The 16,849-nt window shown below is 41.9% G+C and overlaps 1 protein-coding gene across 2 annotated transcripts in view; it reads right to left on the bottom strand.

Annotated features, from left to right (window-relative positions):
- The window catches only part of Trim36 (tripartite motif containing 36), a 44,147-nt gene that overhangs the window by 4,215 nt on the left and 23,083 nt on the right, over nt 1–16,849 (bottom strand). For both annotated transcript variants that reach the window (XM_036205258.1, XM_036205259.1), the window contains exons 4-8: nt 14,517–14,663; nt 7,044–7,139; nt 3,610–3,863; nt 3,317–3,441; nt 192–482 (exon numbers count right to left, since the gene is read on the bottom strand). In XM_036205258.1, coding sequence (XP_036061151.1) covers nt 192–482; nt 3,317–3,441; nt 3,610–3,863; nt 7,044–7,139; nt 14,517–14,663 — 913 coding nt within the window. The remainder of the gene's footprint in view (nt 1–191; nt 483–3,316; nt 3,442–3,609; nt 3,864–7,043; nt 7,140–14,516; nt 14,664–16,849) is intronic.

The following is a 16,849-nucleotide window of genomic DNA, read 5'->3' on the forward strand; positions in this document are numbered from 1 at the left end:
ATATCAGTCAAAATCTAATACAGCCTCTGAGGTGATATTTGGGGATTCGAGTCACTTCTAAATCTCAGCCAAGTATGAAATCTACTTGTCCAGAGCCTTTTAAAAGCACAAAGCTGGTTCCAATGTCACTGACTGCATGAAGACACTGCCTGTTACATTCCAGACCTCTCTGACCACACTGTTCCCCATACCTGGAGCTGGAGGCGTGTGCAGAACCAGCTCTCTGCTGCAGGGGCTGCAGATGGAGCCTCGGTAAGCTCTCACTCGGAAAGCATAGTGACTGTTGCTTTCCAGGTTGGAGACAACTTTACTTGTGCCATGCACCTCTATCTCATTCCACGGCATCATCTCTTCATCTCTATTAATCTTCCGGTATTCAAGAACATAGCTGTCGGCCTTGTCCTTTTCTGGTTGGTGCCAGTTTATCAGGGCGTTATTATACACTTTACTCTGTTCCTCGTTGATCTCAGGGATGTCTAAGCCTGAGAGAAGCAAGACACAGAACACGACGTTAAGACAGAATTTCCCTCAGCAAAAAGAAGTACTCACAGTTTCTGTGGTATCCAAGAAATTCCTAAATTTATAATACTATGCATAAGAAAGATAGTAAATATAAAATAAGGTAAATTTGTAATCATAATTGAAATGGGAAAAGTAAGTAAAAAATAAAACAAAAATTAAGCCATGATTACAGCATTAAGTGGTATCATTATTAAATCTAAAATACTGGAAATTCTATTTTTAAAAACATAGACTTTCGCTGGACAGGGGTGCCCCACACCTTTAATCCCAGCACTTAAGAGGCAGAGCCAGATTGATCTCTGTGAGTTCAAGGCCAGCCTGGTCTACAGAGCGAGATCTAGGACAGGCACCAAAAGTACACAGAGAAACCCTGTCTCTAAAAACCAAAAAATACAAAAAAAGAATTTCTTAGAAAAAAACATAGACTTTCCTCATAATGAGTTGTGACTCTGGAGTAGAAATTTTTATTTATATTTACATAAACCATTTCAATACTTAAAAGGTTAAGTAATTCTATTGTGCATTTCCTTTAATATTTTCTAATGTTGACTTGCAAAGCCAAATACTTCTTCTTAGTACAGACGTGAGGTACAAATCAGCTGGCAGGGTGGCTCAGCAGGTGATGTGCTTGCTACCCTAGCCTGAGTCCCCAAGTTCGTGTCTCCAGCGCCCACAGAAAGGCTGGCTGCAGTGGCCCATAACACAGGCTCCAGGGAGGCAGACATAGATCTCTCGAGTTCGCTGGCTGGCTAGTCTAGACATGTCAGGGAGCTCCAGTCAAGAGAAGGACCCTGTCTCAAAAGAATAAGAGCAATAACCAAGGAAGGCACATGGTACTAACCTCTGGCCTCTGGTCTACACACACACACACACACACACACACACACACACGCACGCACGCACGCACGCGCACGCATGCACACACATACACACATGTACAACACACACATCAAAACAGTAGCAAAGCCAGAACCTGAAATAGGAAAAACCCACAAAAATATTCAGACAATTTCAAGGTAACCACTGCACCGATTTCATTTAGATTCCGTCAATATTTTTCTGTAATATTTCACTGTATGGATCAATCAAGATTTATGTATTTGGGAAAAACAGGTTTCTAATATTTTGCTAAAAGTACAATGTTGAAAGCCAACCATGGTAGCTCACAGTTGTAAGCTCTGTGCTTAGGAAGCAGAAGGATAACTAAATACTAGGCCAGCCTGGGCTACATAATGAGTTACAGGCTATAGCTTCTCAAAAAACAAAAAGCAGGCCAATGTCACAGCTAAGTCCATGTGCACACATAACCTTTTCTCTACACTAAACTTGTAAACTTGGCATACAGTAAGGTCTCAAAGTCACATGTATGCTGGACATGACAGCACATGCCTATAATCCCAGAAGAGTAAATCCAAAGTCATCCTCCACTACACACTTTTTGTTCAGCTTGTATAAATTATATACACAAACATACACTCCCACACACACACCATTCCATCAAACCACAGTGGAGGAAATGAAATAAGGGAGGTGCCCTGCTTCTTTTCACTTAAGTGATAAGTGATAAGGCATATAAGGAAGTCTGACAGTGCATTAACACACCTGGAGATTATACAGCCACGATACGATCTGAAAACACATCCAAAATTACTTTAAAGTTAAAAAGTTCAACAGGACCAGTCATAGAGTGTGTCAGTCACATGGTTCTAAGAGTGACCATGGAGGAAAAATGAAATACATCCACAGGCAGGAAATGGGAGCTTCCTCTCTCCTCTACCTACCATTCATTTTCTTGGTCTTTTGCTGTGTACTGAACACAGCCCATGATTGTCCATGGTCAGCCTTGCCCTTCCAGGGACAATGTTTGGATCAATGCTTAAGACTCCAAAGTAAGCTAACATATATCTAAAAAGCAACTGATGTATGCAGAATCAACAGTCTAGGAAGAAAAGTCCACATTTGAAATAACACCTAACACCTACTTGGAAAATTTAAAGTCATAATAAGTCATACCAGATTCGGATATAAATTTAAAAAGAAAAGATGCCACAGAAACCCACAGTTTTTAACTTTTAAGAAGACAGATTTCCTTTTTCAAAAAAGATATTTTTTATAGGTTTTAAAGGTCATACATTTGGGGGCCAGGTATGTGTGCAGGTGCCCTCAGAGGCCAGGAGGTGTCAGATCTCCTGGAGCTGGAGCATCTGACTGGCAGTTGTGAGCCACTGATATAGGCATGGGCAATCAAACGCAGGTCCACAGCAAGAGGAGCCCCTGCTCGTAACTACTGAGCATCTCTCCAGCACCAAGCCTGTACTGCCTCAACTTCACGAGAAGAGAAACTTCAGCAAGGCAAATGTGGTGAGATGTAAGATCAGAAGGAAGCCCCCATGAGGGTGTTCCCTAAAAGTTCATGTGTTGAAGTCATAACCCTGATTGTGACAGCAGTCAGTCCTCAGAAGACAGATTTGGAGACTCAGTCTTCAGAAGGATATCAAATTAAGCTCAGGTCCTCACGGTGAGTCCTAATTCAATATGGCTGGAAATATAGAATATACCTTAAGCCAGATTTCATGTACAAAAAAATAGCACAAGCTTATAATTTTTAAAAAATGTGATGCCATGCACACAATGTCTAAAAAGCCAGGGGTACAATTTTATGCACAGAAACACAGGTATAAAAGCCAGTCTAAGGTTCCAGGACAGACGATCGTGAGCATCTTATGTCAAAGGGGAAGGGATGTGTTTCTGCAGCATGCAGGCAGGTCAGGGAGGAGGCACAGCCTTCACTTACCACTAGAGAAAAAGGACAGTTCTCCGAGCACCTCTGTCTGTCTGGATGTGTTGACCACATAGTCTTCAAAAGAAGCCTGGGCTGCGGGTCTAAAGCTCTTCAGAGATTCTGTAGCTTTCTGTATTCTGTGGGCAGATATAGTTCATATAAAAGCCATTCTTTAAAAAGGCAAGTCAGTCTAAACACCTGCAACGTGGCATACCAAAGTCATGGACATTGCCTTCAGCACCCAGGATGAAGCAGGCCCAGACTACCTGGTGGGGGTTTTCCAAGGCTGAGGAGCCGGCGAGTACCTGAGATGGAGCTGCTTTGCTGTCTGCACAAAGCAAGACTGGTCTGTCTCCTTCAGCACCTCCTGCGCATATCCAACAAGCCCGTTGTTCTCCAGGAGGCCCTGATACTCTTCCACTTGCGTGTGAAATTTGTCTAGTCTTAGTTTCTTAGAGGTGTCTATGGCTTTCAGAACAGATGATTTCCTGTCCTCTAGGATTTCAAAGAGCTTTTCAAAGTGTGCCAGCGCTTCTTCCTTGGCCCGCTCTCCATTGCACTAGTGTGAAACACACAGGTGTTACCGCGTGTGCTGAACCCAACCTCTCCATTGCACGAGTATAGAATGCAAGCATTACCTCATCCATAAGCCCAAAGGTCTTCTCATGATGTCCTATGCGCTATCAAACTCAACAAAACAAGGCTAGACGTTGCAAAGAAAGAGTTCTGTCTGACCCTAACATCTTCAAAATCATAGTTTGGCATCAAACAAAGAACTGTCAGTTTCCATTTAGATTTGCTTTGTAATTTCAGAACTCTATTTTCAAAGTCCAGTAACAGACAAGTTATTCAATTAAATGAGAATTTCAGTGACAAGATAAATTGATGGCAGAATTAAACTGATTTAACCATAAATATAGCAAAAGCACAATTCTAGAGAGTTTGCAATTCATCCCAAATTCAGAAGTCTTTTTAAATACAGGAAGCTATCTAAAGTTAATAGAACTTTTAAAAACAACATTTTCAATATTCTGTACTAAGGTATTTAAGATTCATTTGCTTTCATCCTTACTCGGCCATGTGCTATATGCTAAATTGAGGCTAAGCATAAGCTCCAGGTTCAGTGCCTACCCCTCTCTGTCTCCCACAAAAAGCTCATGGATAACAGAAATTATTTAAGTTCTTATGAGGATTCAGAAGGGTTATTTACATAAAAATCAAACAATATTGCCACATAAACACTCTTATTATGTAATTTTTTTTTCTTTTTGTATAGAACAATCCTGTCTGTAATGTGTATTAAGCATGTTCATTTGGGTTCTTGTTGTTTGAAGCAGTCTCTTTATATAGCCTGTGCTGCCTGCCCCCAAGGGCAATCCTCCTGCCTCACCCTCCCTAGTGCTGGGATTACAAGTCTATGTCACCCTGCCTGGCCCAAATGATTTGAATTTTTATAAAACAAGAGCTCGGTATGATTTTGAAAAGAGTCCAGTGAGCACTGACGAGTGCTTCTCCCAACAGCCCTAACGGCATGTCTGCAGTAACAGGCATGGCAAAGGGGCACTGCAGAATCCTTAGCGGCCTCTGGACCCCATGAGAAAGGGATGCTGCGCAGATTCCCTTGCCCATTACTAACCCCAAAAGTCCCACTTTTGACTCTGAAGGTTTTTTTTTTTAAGTAACATACAAAGTGATAGGTTTTATCAGGATATTTTCCTATTTACCACAATACTTTGTTCAATGTTTAAAGGGAAAAGAGGACAGCAAAATTCAGTTACAATGTCATGATGGTTTCCAGATTGAGCTCAGAGTAAAAATTATAAGTGCAGACACCAAAACTATCCCATCATCACTGAGGAAGAGTTGAGAATAGAGACAAATTTGGCGTTAATTTTTTTTTTCTTATGTCTTCTGCAGTGTCGGCGATGGAGATCAGGATCCAGACCTACATGTCTTGCACACATGATGCAAATTTCCACCACTAAGATACATCCTGACCCCTGTTGTTTCTTAACTATTTCGCTTCTGACTGGAAAAAATATTTCAAGAAATAATAGCCTAGATTGTCTATACTTAATTATAAATTTTAAAGTGACCAAGAGGAAAAGAAAAAAGAAAAAGAAACTCCACTCCACATATTAAAGCCTATTTAAGGTACTTGAACTGTCAAATAACCTAACCCTGCTCATATTTACTATATTTCAAAAGTGCTATTATTTATTATGCATTTTTTTGTTTTTATTTTTTTACATTGTATTTACCATGTCTCTCCTCTCCCCTCTGCCTCTCTTCCCCCTCCCTGTGTGTGTGTGTGTGTGTGTATGTGTCTATGTGTGTGTGTGTGTGTGTGTGTATGTGTCTATGTGTGTCTGTATAGTGTCTGTGTGTGTGTGTGTGTGTGTGTGTGTCTGTGTCTGTGTGTCTGTGTCTGTGTGTGTGTCTGTGTGTGTGTGTCTGTGTCTGTGTGTGTGTGTCTGTGTGTGTGTGTCTGTGTCTGTGTGTGTGTGTCTGTGTGTGTGTCTGTGTGTGTGTGTCTGTGTGTGTGTGTCTGTGTGTGTGTCTGTGTCTGTGTGTCTGTGTCTATGTGTGTAGGTCAGAGAACTCAAGAGAGTTGATTCTGCCCCTTAACCAGAAATTACACTCAGGTATATCAGGCTTGGCAGCAAGTACCTTTACCCAGTGGGTTATCCAGCCTGCCCCCCTTTTTAAGACAGTCTTGTGCAGTTCTTTAATTTTTATGTAACCAAGGCTGGCCTTGAACTCATGATCTCTCTGCTTCCATCTTCCAAGTACCAGGATGCTAGCTTACTTCCCCTATTTTTTTTTTAATTAAAGTAGAATATAATGCACATGTAAGTATAAAGATGAGGACTCATTAAATAAACATCCAACCAGCAGGACATTCAGATAAAAGAACATTACTGGTATACTAGAAGCCACCCTCATAAGCTCTACAGTACTGATTTGCCCTCCTCAAGTATCACTTCATGAAATTTTAAGATATAATCTTGTTTCACTGTTCAGCTACTTAAAAAATATTCACTTAATGTATATGAGTGCTTTTCTTGCATATATGTCTGTGCACTGTGCAGATGCCTGGTGCACATGGAGGTTAGAAAAGGGCATTGGATCCCCTGGAACTGGAGTTACAGATGGTTGTGAACCACCATGAGGGAGTTCTCCAGAAGGCCAGCCAGTACTCTCAACCATTGCTAAACCATCTCCCATCCTGGTCTGGATGCTTTCTATAAATGTCATCACAGCAGGACAGCAGGACACACCTAAACTATGTCTCATTGCTACCTGACTCCTCTGTTGAGGGACCTTGTGGCTCTTACAAACAAGGCGAGCATTCCCACTCATTTTTATGTGAGCAAGCAAAGCAGAACATGTATTCAGCAGTATCTGGAATTTTAGATAGCCCCCTGGGCCTGTCACATACAGTAACTTTCCAAAGGCTATCTGTCATTTGTTCGCACTGCTGAAACAAACGCAGGTCACTGTTGAAAGCTACCCTTTCCTTACAACTTCTGGGCCCTTGTTACTATCACATTCCAATGGCACCTGGGCACTGAGCACACAGGAGTCTATGCTGCATATGTTTCTACAAGTTCTAGGAAAGCAGAGGTGAGAGGTCACACAACCCCCAGCTCAGGGAACACATTCAGGATTTCATGAACAAATAAGCCATTGTCTGGACAGGTAAATGAAAACCTATGCTGACCACTTTGTAACGTACCTCTGTTTCTTTCATTAACAAGTTGAGTTCAGAAATTTGACTCTTCACTTGGCCTTCCTTACCAATAAGGAAATCAATGTCCTTTGAAAGCTTCTCCTGTGGAAACACACAGATACAAGTACATAAACAAATCAACAAAGACTTCATGCAATTTTGCAAATTACACAGTAGCCATCCTTCATCCTTCCCGATGAAGGAACAGCAAAATCGGCTACAGTAATTAACTTGAGGTAAATATTTACTGGCCTGAAGCGTATAGGCCCAAGGTCATAGGAAAGATTAAATTAAGGCTGGAGAAACATCCAAATGCTCAAGTAGTACATTTGTGTTTAATTACCACTCTCAGAATTCTTGCTTCTAATGCTTCTAAGCAAACTGAAGTTGGCAGCTCACACAGTTTAGCCTTCCATTACATTTCACAATTTACACACACACACACACACACACACACACACACACACACACACCCAGCAGGAAAAACACCAAGGACTAGTCCAAAATAATCCCAGCTCATCCCAGCCTCGCTATTCATTCACTGTACATAAGTGAAAACAGATTTTTGAGTAATTTGTAAATTAGCTATTCTGAACACTATAATTCCTCATAGAAATTACATTGTAGGGTTTAGTAAAATCTCTTGGTCTAACATGAATCTGAAGTACATTTTTAAAGCCTCTTCAGAGCACCATGGACTACCAAGTCACGATGGGTAAATGTATTAGAGGCCAAATGAAAAGTGAGAACACCCAGGAAAACCCTCCCAGGACAAGAAGATGCCAGGATCCTGCTGACTGCTGAACACCTGAAACGCAAAATGTGGGCAGGAAGAGAAACAGCGGCTCGGTGTTGAGGAGTCAGGAAGTGAGTCTCCCATCTATTCATCTTCCTCTTTTTCATCTTACACTACATGAGAGGGGAAGAGGATGTGTGCAGAAATAGACATGGTCAGCTCTGCAGGACGCATCTCAGGCTCAGAAGCCACCAGATACAGTAAACCCCCTGGGAGGGTTCTCACTGGAGAAACAGGAAGCCGCTGACTGGAAAGGAACAAGACTTCTGGACACAAAAGACAGAATGGGTTGAGGATCTAGCTCACGGGGAGAGCGCTTGCCCAGCATGTATGTGCAAGGCCTAGATTTGATCCCCCATTACCTGCATCAACCAGTCAGTCAGTCAATTAAAAACAAGAGCCAGACCGAGTTGTACAATCCTGAAATCCTAGCACTTGGGAGGTAGAGGTGAGAGGGTCAGGAGCAAGGCCTGGGCTCCATTAAATCCTTGAGAGAGACAGAGACACAGAGACAGGGACACAGAGACAGGGACAGAAAGAAAATAGGACCTTACAAGATAACAATGCCACAGGGAGACAGGAAGTCTCTTGTTTTGACCTAGCATTTTACCCACTAAGGAACCCAAAGTTCATGAGGTACAAATACTACACAGTCAATGGCTGAACCAGGAACTTAGTCACAATTGAATAACATAACCACTGTCCGGGGTAGGGGGTGTTTAACACCACACTGCAAGCTGAATGACAAGTCTAGCACTGTCCCTATGAGCACATGCTGGGACCACAAGCACAAGCAGCAGGTACCGTTGTTTCTTCTTAACTACAGTGACAAAGCTACATTGGGCCACTAAAACTGATATAGGTATTCTAAAACAGCTTAAACTAAACGTAGAGAGCCTAAGATAAACGGGGTGACCCAGAGGTCACTAGGGAAGAACCGAAGGTGGAATTCAGAAATATGGACCAAGACATCATCAATCACTCACAGGATTGTTAACACTCAAGAGTCTCTGGCCAGTCCTAACCTTTATCCAAGTAGCGTCAGTCTTCTCTGGCTACTGGCCAGACCCTGGCAATCTGTTTTTAAGGACTGGAGGTGTCTTAATAGTCAGAATGTCTGTTCATAAGCTTCCAAAAACTGTAAGCACTAGATATCGACACTAGGCATTACTAACAGAGGTAAAATGTGAGAGTCAAGGCTTCAGCCTGTAAGAAGTTCACCCAACAGGGCAAGAAGTTTTAAATAAATCCAGACTTGAGTGCTTTAGAAACTCATCAGAGGCCACACTCCCCAAAGTTACACAAGCCATAGCTCTCCCACCAGCCAAGCTGCCTGCAACCCAAACAGAGGGCTCCGGGAACCAGCTGGCCAGGGGTGGGCTTTTTAGTGGTACAGGTGCCCGAGGGAGGGCCACCTGGGCTTCCATAAGTAACCACACCAGACTCATTAATTCACCAAGTTGGAGTCCGCTGGGTCTGGGGTAAGATGATGCTTGTTCACATCTCCCCAAGAAAAGCCGCTCAACAAAGCTAAGACCCCTTGAAGTAGGACAAGGCTGGCCTCTGTAACTGTACCAATGTCAGGCTAATACCCAGCCAAGTTTGAGAACCATTTTGAGAACTATTCCATTCCATATATAAGGTACCCAATAAACACTCCAATAAAAGGTACCCAAGAAACACTAGTAAACAAAACAAAAGAAAAGTCATTCAACAACTGTGTCAAAGTATCTTTCATGCAAGCAGTCTAGGAGAATAATGTATAACTAGCATGACTCCTATGCTTCGTTGATACCAAGTTTAAAGGTGATACCAACTTTGCTTCATCTCCAAAGATGTTCAGAATAAAATCTTGGAAAAAACAAATATGTGATATTTTCTGTGAAGGTTTATTTTGGTCCAGTTTGAGAGGACATAAGTTTATCACAGCAGGTAAGGGCACAGCAGCCAGGGCAGCCAGGGCATTCAGGGAATTCAGGGCTGTGGTGGCACAAGCCTGACACAGCCATGTATACTGTGTTGATGGACACAAAGTAAAGAGCTCTGCTAGAACCCACATGGGCTATAACTGTGAGGCCCCACACTTCCTCTAGTTCGACCTCATCTCCTAAAGATTCAACAACCTTCCAAAACAGGGGAACAAATGTTCAAACACATGAGCCTGTAGGGGCATTTTACAATCAAGCCATAAGCACCACCATGTTGGAAAAGACCTTCACTACCAGCACTTACAATAATGATGAGCACTAGTCTACTTCAGAGACTACAACAACAATGTTCACCACAAACTACCCCCACAAAAGGCACAAATTGTGTCTCACACTCCCTAAACTACAAATGCTATCCCCAAGTACTTCCCTATGCAGTGGGGATTGCTTTCAGGGATGCTAGCATTTTATAGGTTCTCACTGTTAACAAGTTGTCTGACAAGACGTTCTTAGGAATCTTTGGAAATAATAAATGGGAAACTATCAAAAAAACTCCTCAGGAAACCTCCTTCAGTGACATGCTCACAAACTTTTGTAGCTGTGGTTGTAGCGTGATCAAGCTAAAGTGGGAACAAGCCACATCAAAAGCTTAACAAGAAAACTGTACAGTGAGGCAAGAAGCTGAGAAAGCTCTGGAAAGGTCTTGACTTCCCAACAATGGAGGGGCTGGGTGACGGTGGCATGCCAGACTAGGAGATGGGCAGTGACCATGTGTCTTTTCAGGACACACCAGAATCGAAAAGCCTAGTGGGCCAAAACAGTGACAGGAAACAGCGACTAGGAACCCCTGCGGACTCTCTGGAGTCCCCATTCTGGAAGACTAAGAGCAGGCAGCCACAGCCTGCTGTGGGGAAGAGGAGCTCGTGCACATGTCAATGTCAATATTAACAGGAGCCAAGCAAGTCACAGGAGGGGAAATACCCTAGCCTCACCTAACAAAACTGCTAAGAGTAGATCATTCTCAGATCCAGGTATTAACTGGTTAAGCCAGTTTCTCCAAAAGTGCAGCTGTTTCCAGAACTCAGAACACAAACAACCTGACACACACTATAACACAGATAAGAAACCTGGTGTTTACCTCAGCAGATTCAGCAAACAGCAGACACAAGACAAATGCAAGGTTACCCTTCTATGATGTTCATTTCTCTAACTTAACACCCAGCTGGCCCAAAATAAGAAACGATACTGTGTCTTTGCATCATGTAGCCAGTCCCCTTCAGCTTAAATCTCTTAGCAATTGACAAATTAGACAATTAGTTTCTTTTTTTGTTTTTTGTTTGTTTGTTTTTGTTTTTGTTTTTGTTTTGAGACAGGATTTTTCTGTGTAGCTTTGCACCTTTCCTGGAACTTGCTTTGGAGACCAGGCTGGCCTCGAACTCAAAAAGATCTACCTGCTTCTGCCTCCCAAGTGCTGGGATTAAAGGCGTGCGCCACCACCGCCTGGCTGACAATTAGTTTCTTACTAAAAAGTAAATAAATTGGAAAGTGCATTATGGAATATCTTTCTGAAAGTCTGAACTATGTAAGAAAGAAATTAACATACAATGGAAAAGATAGCTATGTTATTATGTATATGCTCTTCATCCAGTTTCCTGACATACCTATCCTAAAGTCCTTGGTTTCTAAAATGATTGTTTTTTTTTTTTGGTTTTTTTTTTGTAAGCTAATGAGTCAAGAGGCAGCTGGCTTCAGGGTAAGAGCTGGTCTCCAAGAACACAGAGGCATGATGAGACAGCTAAGATTCAGTCCTACCTCACAACTTTCAGAAGCCCAAAGTGGAGGATCAGTAACTGCCAATGACTTAATCAACTGTGTCTGTCGATGAGGCTTCCATACTCAGAATGAGCTAGGAACTTCCAAGCAGAAGAGCCCTTGGACGTTCCCATAGAGTGCCAGAGGGCATAGCAACTTGTGCCCTTCCCAAATTCCTCATCCTGTGCATCTCTTTATCAGCACCTGTTGTAATATCCTGTATGATAAATTGCTGTTTGTGTGTTCCTGAGTTCTGTGAGCCTCGCAAACAAAATATTAGACCCAAGAAGGGTGAGCTAAACTTCCTTTTACAGTCATGTGATCAAAGGCAAAAAACAAAACAACAACAACAAAAAAAACCCACATGGAGTTTGCAGCTGGCATGTATACTGGGACAGAGAGAGGCACAGATGCCCTGGGGACCGGCCCGTCACCTGCAGGACCTGAGGCACATTCAGTACCGTGTCGGAACTAACTGAATTAGAGGATCTCCAGCTCACATCTGCTGCTATAGAATCCAGTGCCTGCTTGCTGATGTCATGTGAGGTCACGGAAGCCTTCTGCCTAGGCATGGTAATACACTCCTGTAAATGACCACTTGGGAATTGGAGGCAAGAGCATCATGGCAAATTTGAGGCCAGCCTGGTTTACACAGCAAGACCCTGTCTCAAACAAACAAACAAAATGTCTTCTGTGTTGATTGTTGTGGGTTCTGAGAGCAGAGAAGAAACATGGATTCATGGGTAGTTTTTCCAACACTTTACTCTAGTGTCAAAGACAGTACAAGTAATAAAAACTGGAACCAATTACACGAAACTAAACCAATTAGAAATCAAAACTTCTACACATGTGATAAATTATAAATTGTGCTATGTGAAGCTGACCGACTACAGAGGCATGATAAAGTGACAATAACGGATTTGGCTTCCCACTTGAAACATCTGGAAACTCTCTTGTTATGCGCCAGATCCCAGAGAGACATTTCCTAGATGATAGGAAACAAGAGGCGCCCAACTAGCCTAGCCTGCTGTCTGCAGTTGCTAGGGCTGGAGGCAGAGAACTCAAATGGACTTCAGTGTCTCCTGTGAGCGTAAGTGATGAAGCTGGGAGTTAAGGAAGTCGGGGTTCCTAAAGCCTAAAACCACAGAGACAAGTGGAAAGTGAAAAGCCTTCAGAGAGGTATACAAGACTGAACAGCAGTCAACCAGAGAGGTATACAGAGAGGAATACAACACCAGTTAACCATGCCTGAGGTCGAGGGACGTTCCAGAGAGGATTAAAGTTCACACAAGCTGGGAGTAACATGCTCCCCATCCTCCAGACCTCCAACCCTGAAAAGCAGAGCTTCTAAGTCATCAGGGACGGAGGAGAATCATCAAAGGTTTTTACCTCCAAAGTCAGGCTGATTAACCTAAAACCAAATGCTTCCCTGCCCCGCCAGGCAAAGCTGAAAACAGGGCATAACTAATAATACCTGATAGCTAATCAAAACCTTCCAGCTGGCTAGTTTCGTGTCAACTTGGCACAAGCTAGAGTCATCTAGGAAGAGGGAACCTCAGTTAAGAAGATGCCCCCACCACCTTGGTGTGGGAGGGTCCAGCACCTTATGAGTGGTACCACCCTCAGGCAGTTGGTCCTGGGTGCTAAGAAAACAGGCTGAGCAAGTCAGTAAGCAGGGTTCCTCCATGGCTTCTGTTCCAGCTCCTGCCTCCAGCTTCCTGACTCCTTCAGTGACGGACTGTTTATCTGGAAGTATAAGATGAAACAAACCCTTTCCTCCTAAGTTACTTTTGGCCATGGTGGTTTACCATAGCAATAGAGACACTAAGACACCAGGCAAGCAAAGGAGCAGAGGAATAAATAGAAGGTACAATGGCCAAACTTGTCCATGACACAGACATATGACACTATTTATGTATGCGGCTACACACATGAGATAATCTGCACATATACTGTTAAAGAAAGGGAACAATAAAATAAAAGGGAAGCTTGAGGATGAATGAATTCCTTTAAGACCGCCGCTTACAGCAAAAGGAACAGAATAAAGTGAGCACCACAGTGCTGCCTCCCAATACTGATGACCAGATCTGAGCATGTTCTGAGCCCTTCTGCCTCTGCACCCAGCGCGGTAACGAACACCGAGCTCTCTGGAGGGTCCTAGCAGTGGCCCACATTCCTCTCTCCCTCACACTTCCAACCAGCTGTGCAAGGCTTTAACACACTCAGAAAAACTAACAATCTTAAGTTAGAGATTTTTAAAAATAATTTGTAATTATTTTCGATATGTGAAGTTTTTTATAATTATTATATAAAATTATGTAATAATTTTATTTATTTATATTTATACATTATTTATATATTTAATATATAATAAATTTATTGTGCATAATAACACATTATATGCTATATATAATATCGTTTATGTAGTATATTTATATATTTAAATAATTTTATAGATTATAAATATATATTTATTCTTATCTATTATGATTATATACTTTTTTTTTGAGCTGAGGATCGAACCCAGGGCCTTGCACTTGCTAGGCAAGTGCTCTACCACTGAGCTAAATCCCCAACCCCGATTACATACTTTTTAATAATTACATATTACGGTTTAACCTCATACTGTTAACTCCTTTCAGTAAAACAGCCCACATTATAAAAACTTAAGAATCACGAAATCACCAGGTATTAAAACCTACTTCCAGAGCTGGCTCAGCAGTTAAGAGCACTGGCTGCTCTTCCAAAAGACCTGGCTTTGATTCCAGCACCCGGAGTGAGGGTGACAACCCTCTGTAACTCCGGTCCCAGGCACCCAACGCCCTCTTCTGGCCCTCTGCTGGTACTGCAGGCATGGCACACAGACATTCTTTCAGGTAGAACATCCATAAACATTCAATAAAACAGACAAACTGAAACGCACTCTAATATCCTAAGTCATACCTTTAAGGTTTTGTAGGCACTGCTCATGGTGGTCACTCGGTGATTGGAATGGTTCCCACCCAACTTACAGAGGTGGCAAACCGGCCTTCTGCACAATTCACAGTACATGTTTATCCTCTCTGTCTCGTGTTCAGGGCACATTAAAATCTATTGAATAAAAGCATATGGACAGTTAAAGATCTAGGTTTCACGTAACCTCCGCCCCCCAGCACAAGTATTTGCTATATAAAATCAAGAACCATATAGGTGAATAAAAGTATAAAAAATAAAAATGTCACATGAAAACTGTAGAATTACCATTTTTAAATCTTTGGGTTCAAACTGTTAACACATAGATGTTATTTCCCCTAAACTTGGTGAGAAGAACATTCATTCCAACAGGACTCAAGTAGAGAGAATGCTTAAACAGGCTAGAAGAGGGCCTCTCACCACACACATTAGGCACTTCTTACTGAACATCTCCTAAGGTATCTGAAAACCTTCAGAGAATCTCTGGCCTGACTCTCCATACAAGCCTGTTGCCAAGAGACCTCTGGAGGGCTTTGTGATGTAAGCACCCAGCAGGCCAGCTCCAAGCCACACTCACTGCCCAGCAGCATCTCCCGAGGAAACACATTTGGACTTACTCTATGAACTAGCATTGTAGATGCATTTGAAATTGTACATAAAATACTGTCTCCATTCCGAAATAGTTGTTCATAGTTTCAAGAGACTGGAAGACAGGCAACTTTAACCGGGCCTGAAATATTAGGGGAAAAAAAGACCAATATGCAAAGTCTATAATATATCTTCAGGAGGACAAAAGTGGAAAAAACTTACAATGTTTCAGAATGTCCAAGTTCCTAATTCTCAAAAGAATGTGTACTTTTTTTTTAAAGTAGGAAAACTTAAGCTTTCCATAGGAAGGGGTACAACGAGTTCAGTTGTAGGTGAATACTCTGTAGCATAAGGGACCGCTTTGAGACGCTACACCAAACTGGCTGGCAGAAATGGCTGGAAGGGAACGATTTTTCCTATTCCTGTGGTTTACTCAGCAGTATTTTATGACCAATTTGTATTCCAAATCCTAAGAAATAATTATAAGAACCCAACCCTGATGTAGCTCATTATCATGTGTCCTTTCATGATAGGAGAGTATTAATGCAATCTTGTAAACAAAACACTAAAAAAGTCATACATTTTAAAAAATTAATGACCTTGAGCAGTTAGGGTGAAACAAGGTTGATAAATGTTATGAGACTAACAGTTTTGAGAAAAAGGGTCTTTCAGAATGTAGGGACAAAGAAATAGCTTGTTTTAATCTTTCAGACCTGTGTTATGTCAGAAATGTTCGGTGAGTATTGTGTAGTGACTTCTCTAAGATTTTGAATTTCATTCTAAATTATGTGTAAGTGTGTGTCTGTGTTGAGTATGTGAACATTAGTGTTCTAGGAGGACAGGAGAGAACTGGATTCCTTGGAGCTCTAACTACAGCTGGCTGTGAACAACCCCACATGAGTGGTGGGAACCAAACCTGGGTCCTCTGTTAAGAGCAGCAGGCAAGGGGCTGGAGAGATGCTCAGTGAGTAAGAACACTGGCTGCTCTACTAGAGGACCCGGGTTCCATTCCCAGGACGCACGTGGCAGCTCCCAACCGTCTGTAATTCAAGTTCCAGTGATTCAACTCCCTCCCAAAGTTATGCAGGTCAAACGCCAATGCATATAGAACTAAAAAATTAAATTAAAAAAAAGTAGTAGGCATTCTTAACCATTGAGCCATCTCTCCAGTTCCAAATAGTTTTTAAGATTTACATATGAAATTATTACAAATTAAAGGTTTTATAATTAAGAATACTGTTATATTTAGTAACTGGCACTATTCCTACGAGTTACTAAATTATAAAGAAAAACAACTTTATGCCAGGTGGTGATGGTGCACGCCTTTAATCCCAGCACTTGGGAGGCAGAGGCAGGTGGATCTCTGTGAGTTCAAGGGCAACCCATTCTGCAGAGAGTTTCAGAACAGCCAAGGCTACACAGAAACCCTGTCTCAAACCAAAAAACAAAAACAACAAAAAAACAACAACGACAACTTTATAAGCATCCATGCTGGGTGGTGGTGACACACAAATTATTTTACTCATCATAGACCATAGAACATGAAGTTCTTGTGAGATTTATAAAACAAATTATCCAGAACACTTGAGAAATGGAAAGTCCACCTAACAGATTATATAAGCACTATGTCTCACGCTTTAAAGTTATTCTTAACCTACAGTCAAGTTTTAGCTAACTAAAAACATCACAATTGTATTATCCAATCACACCTTCCCGTCTCTAGACTTCCGGCAATT

The sequence above is a fragment of the Onychomys torridus genome, chromosome 13, assembly GCF_903995425.1.
Source record: "Onychomys torridus chromosome 13, mOncTor1.1, whole genome shotgun sequence".
NCBI lineage: Eukaryota > Metazoa > Chordata > Mammalia > Rodentia > Cricetidae > Onychomys > Onychomys torridus.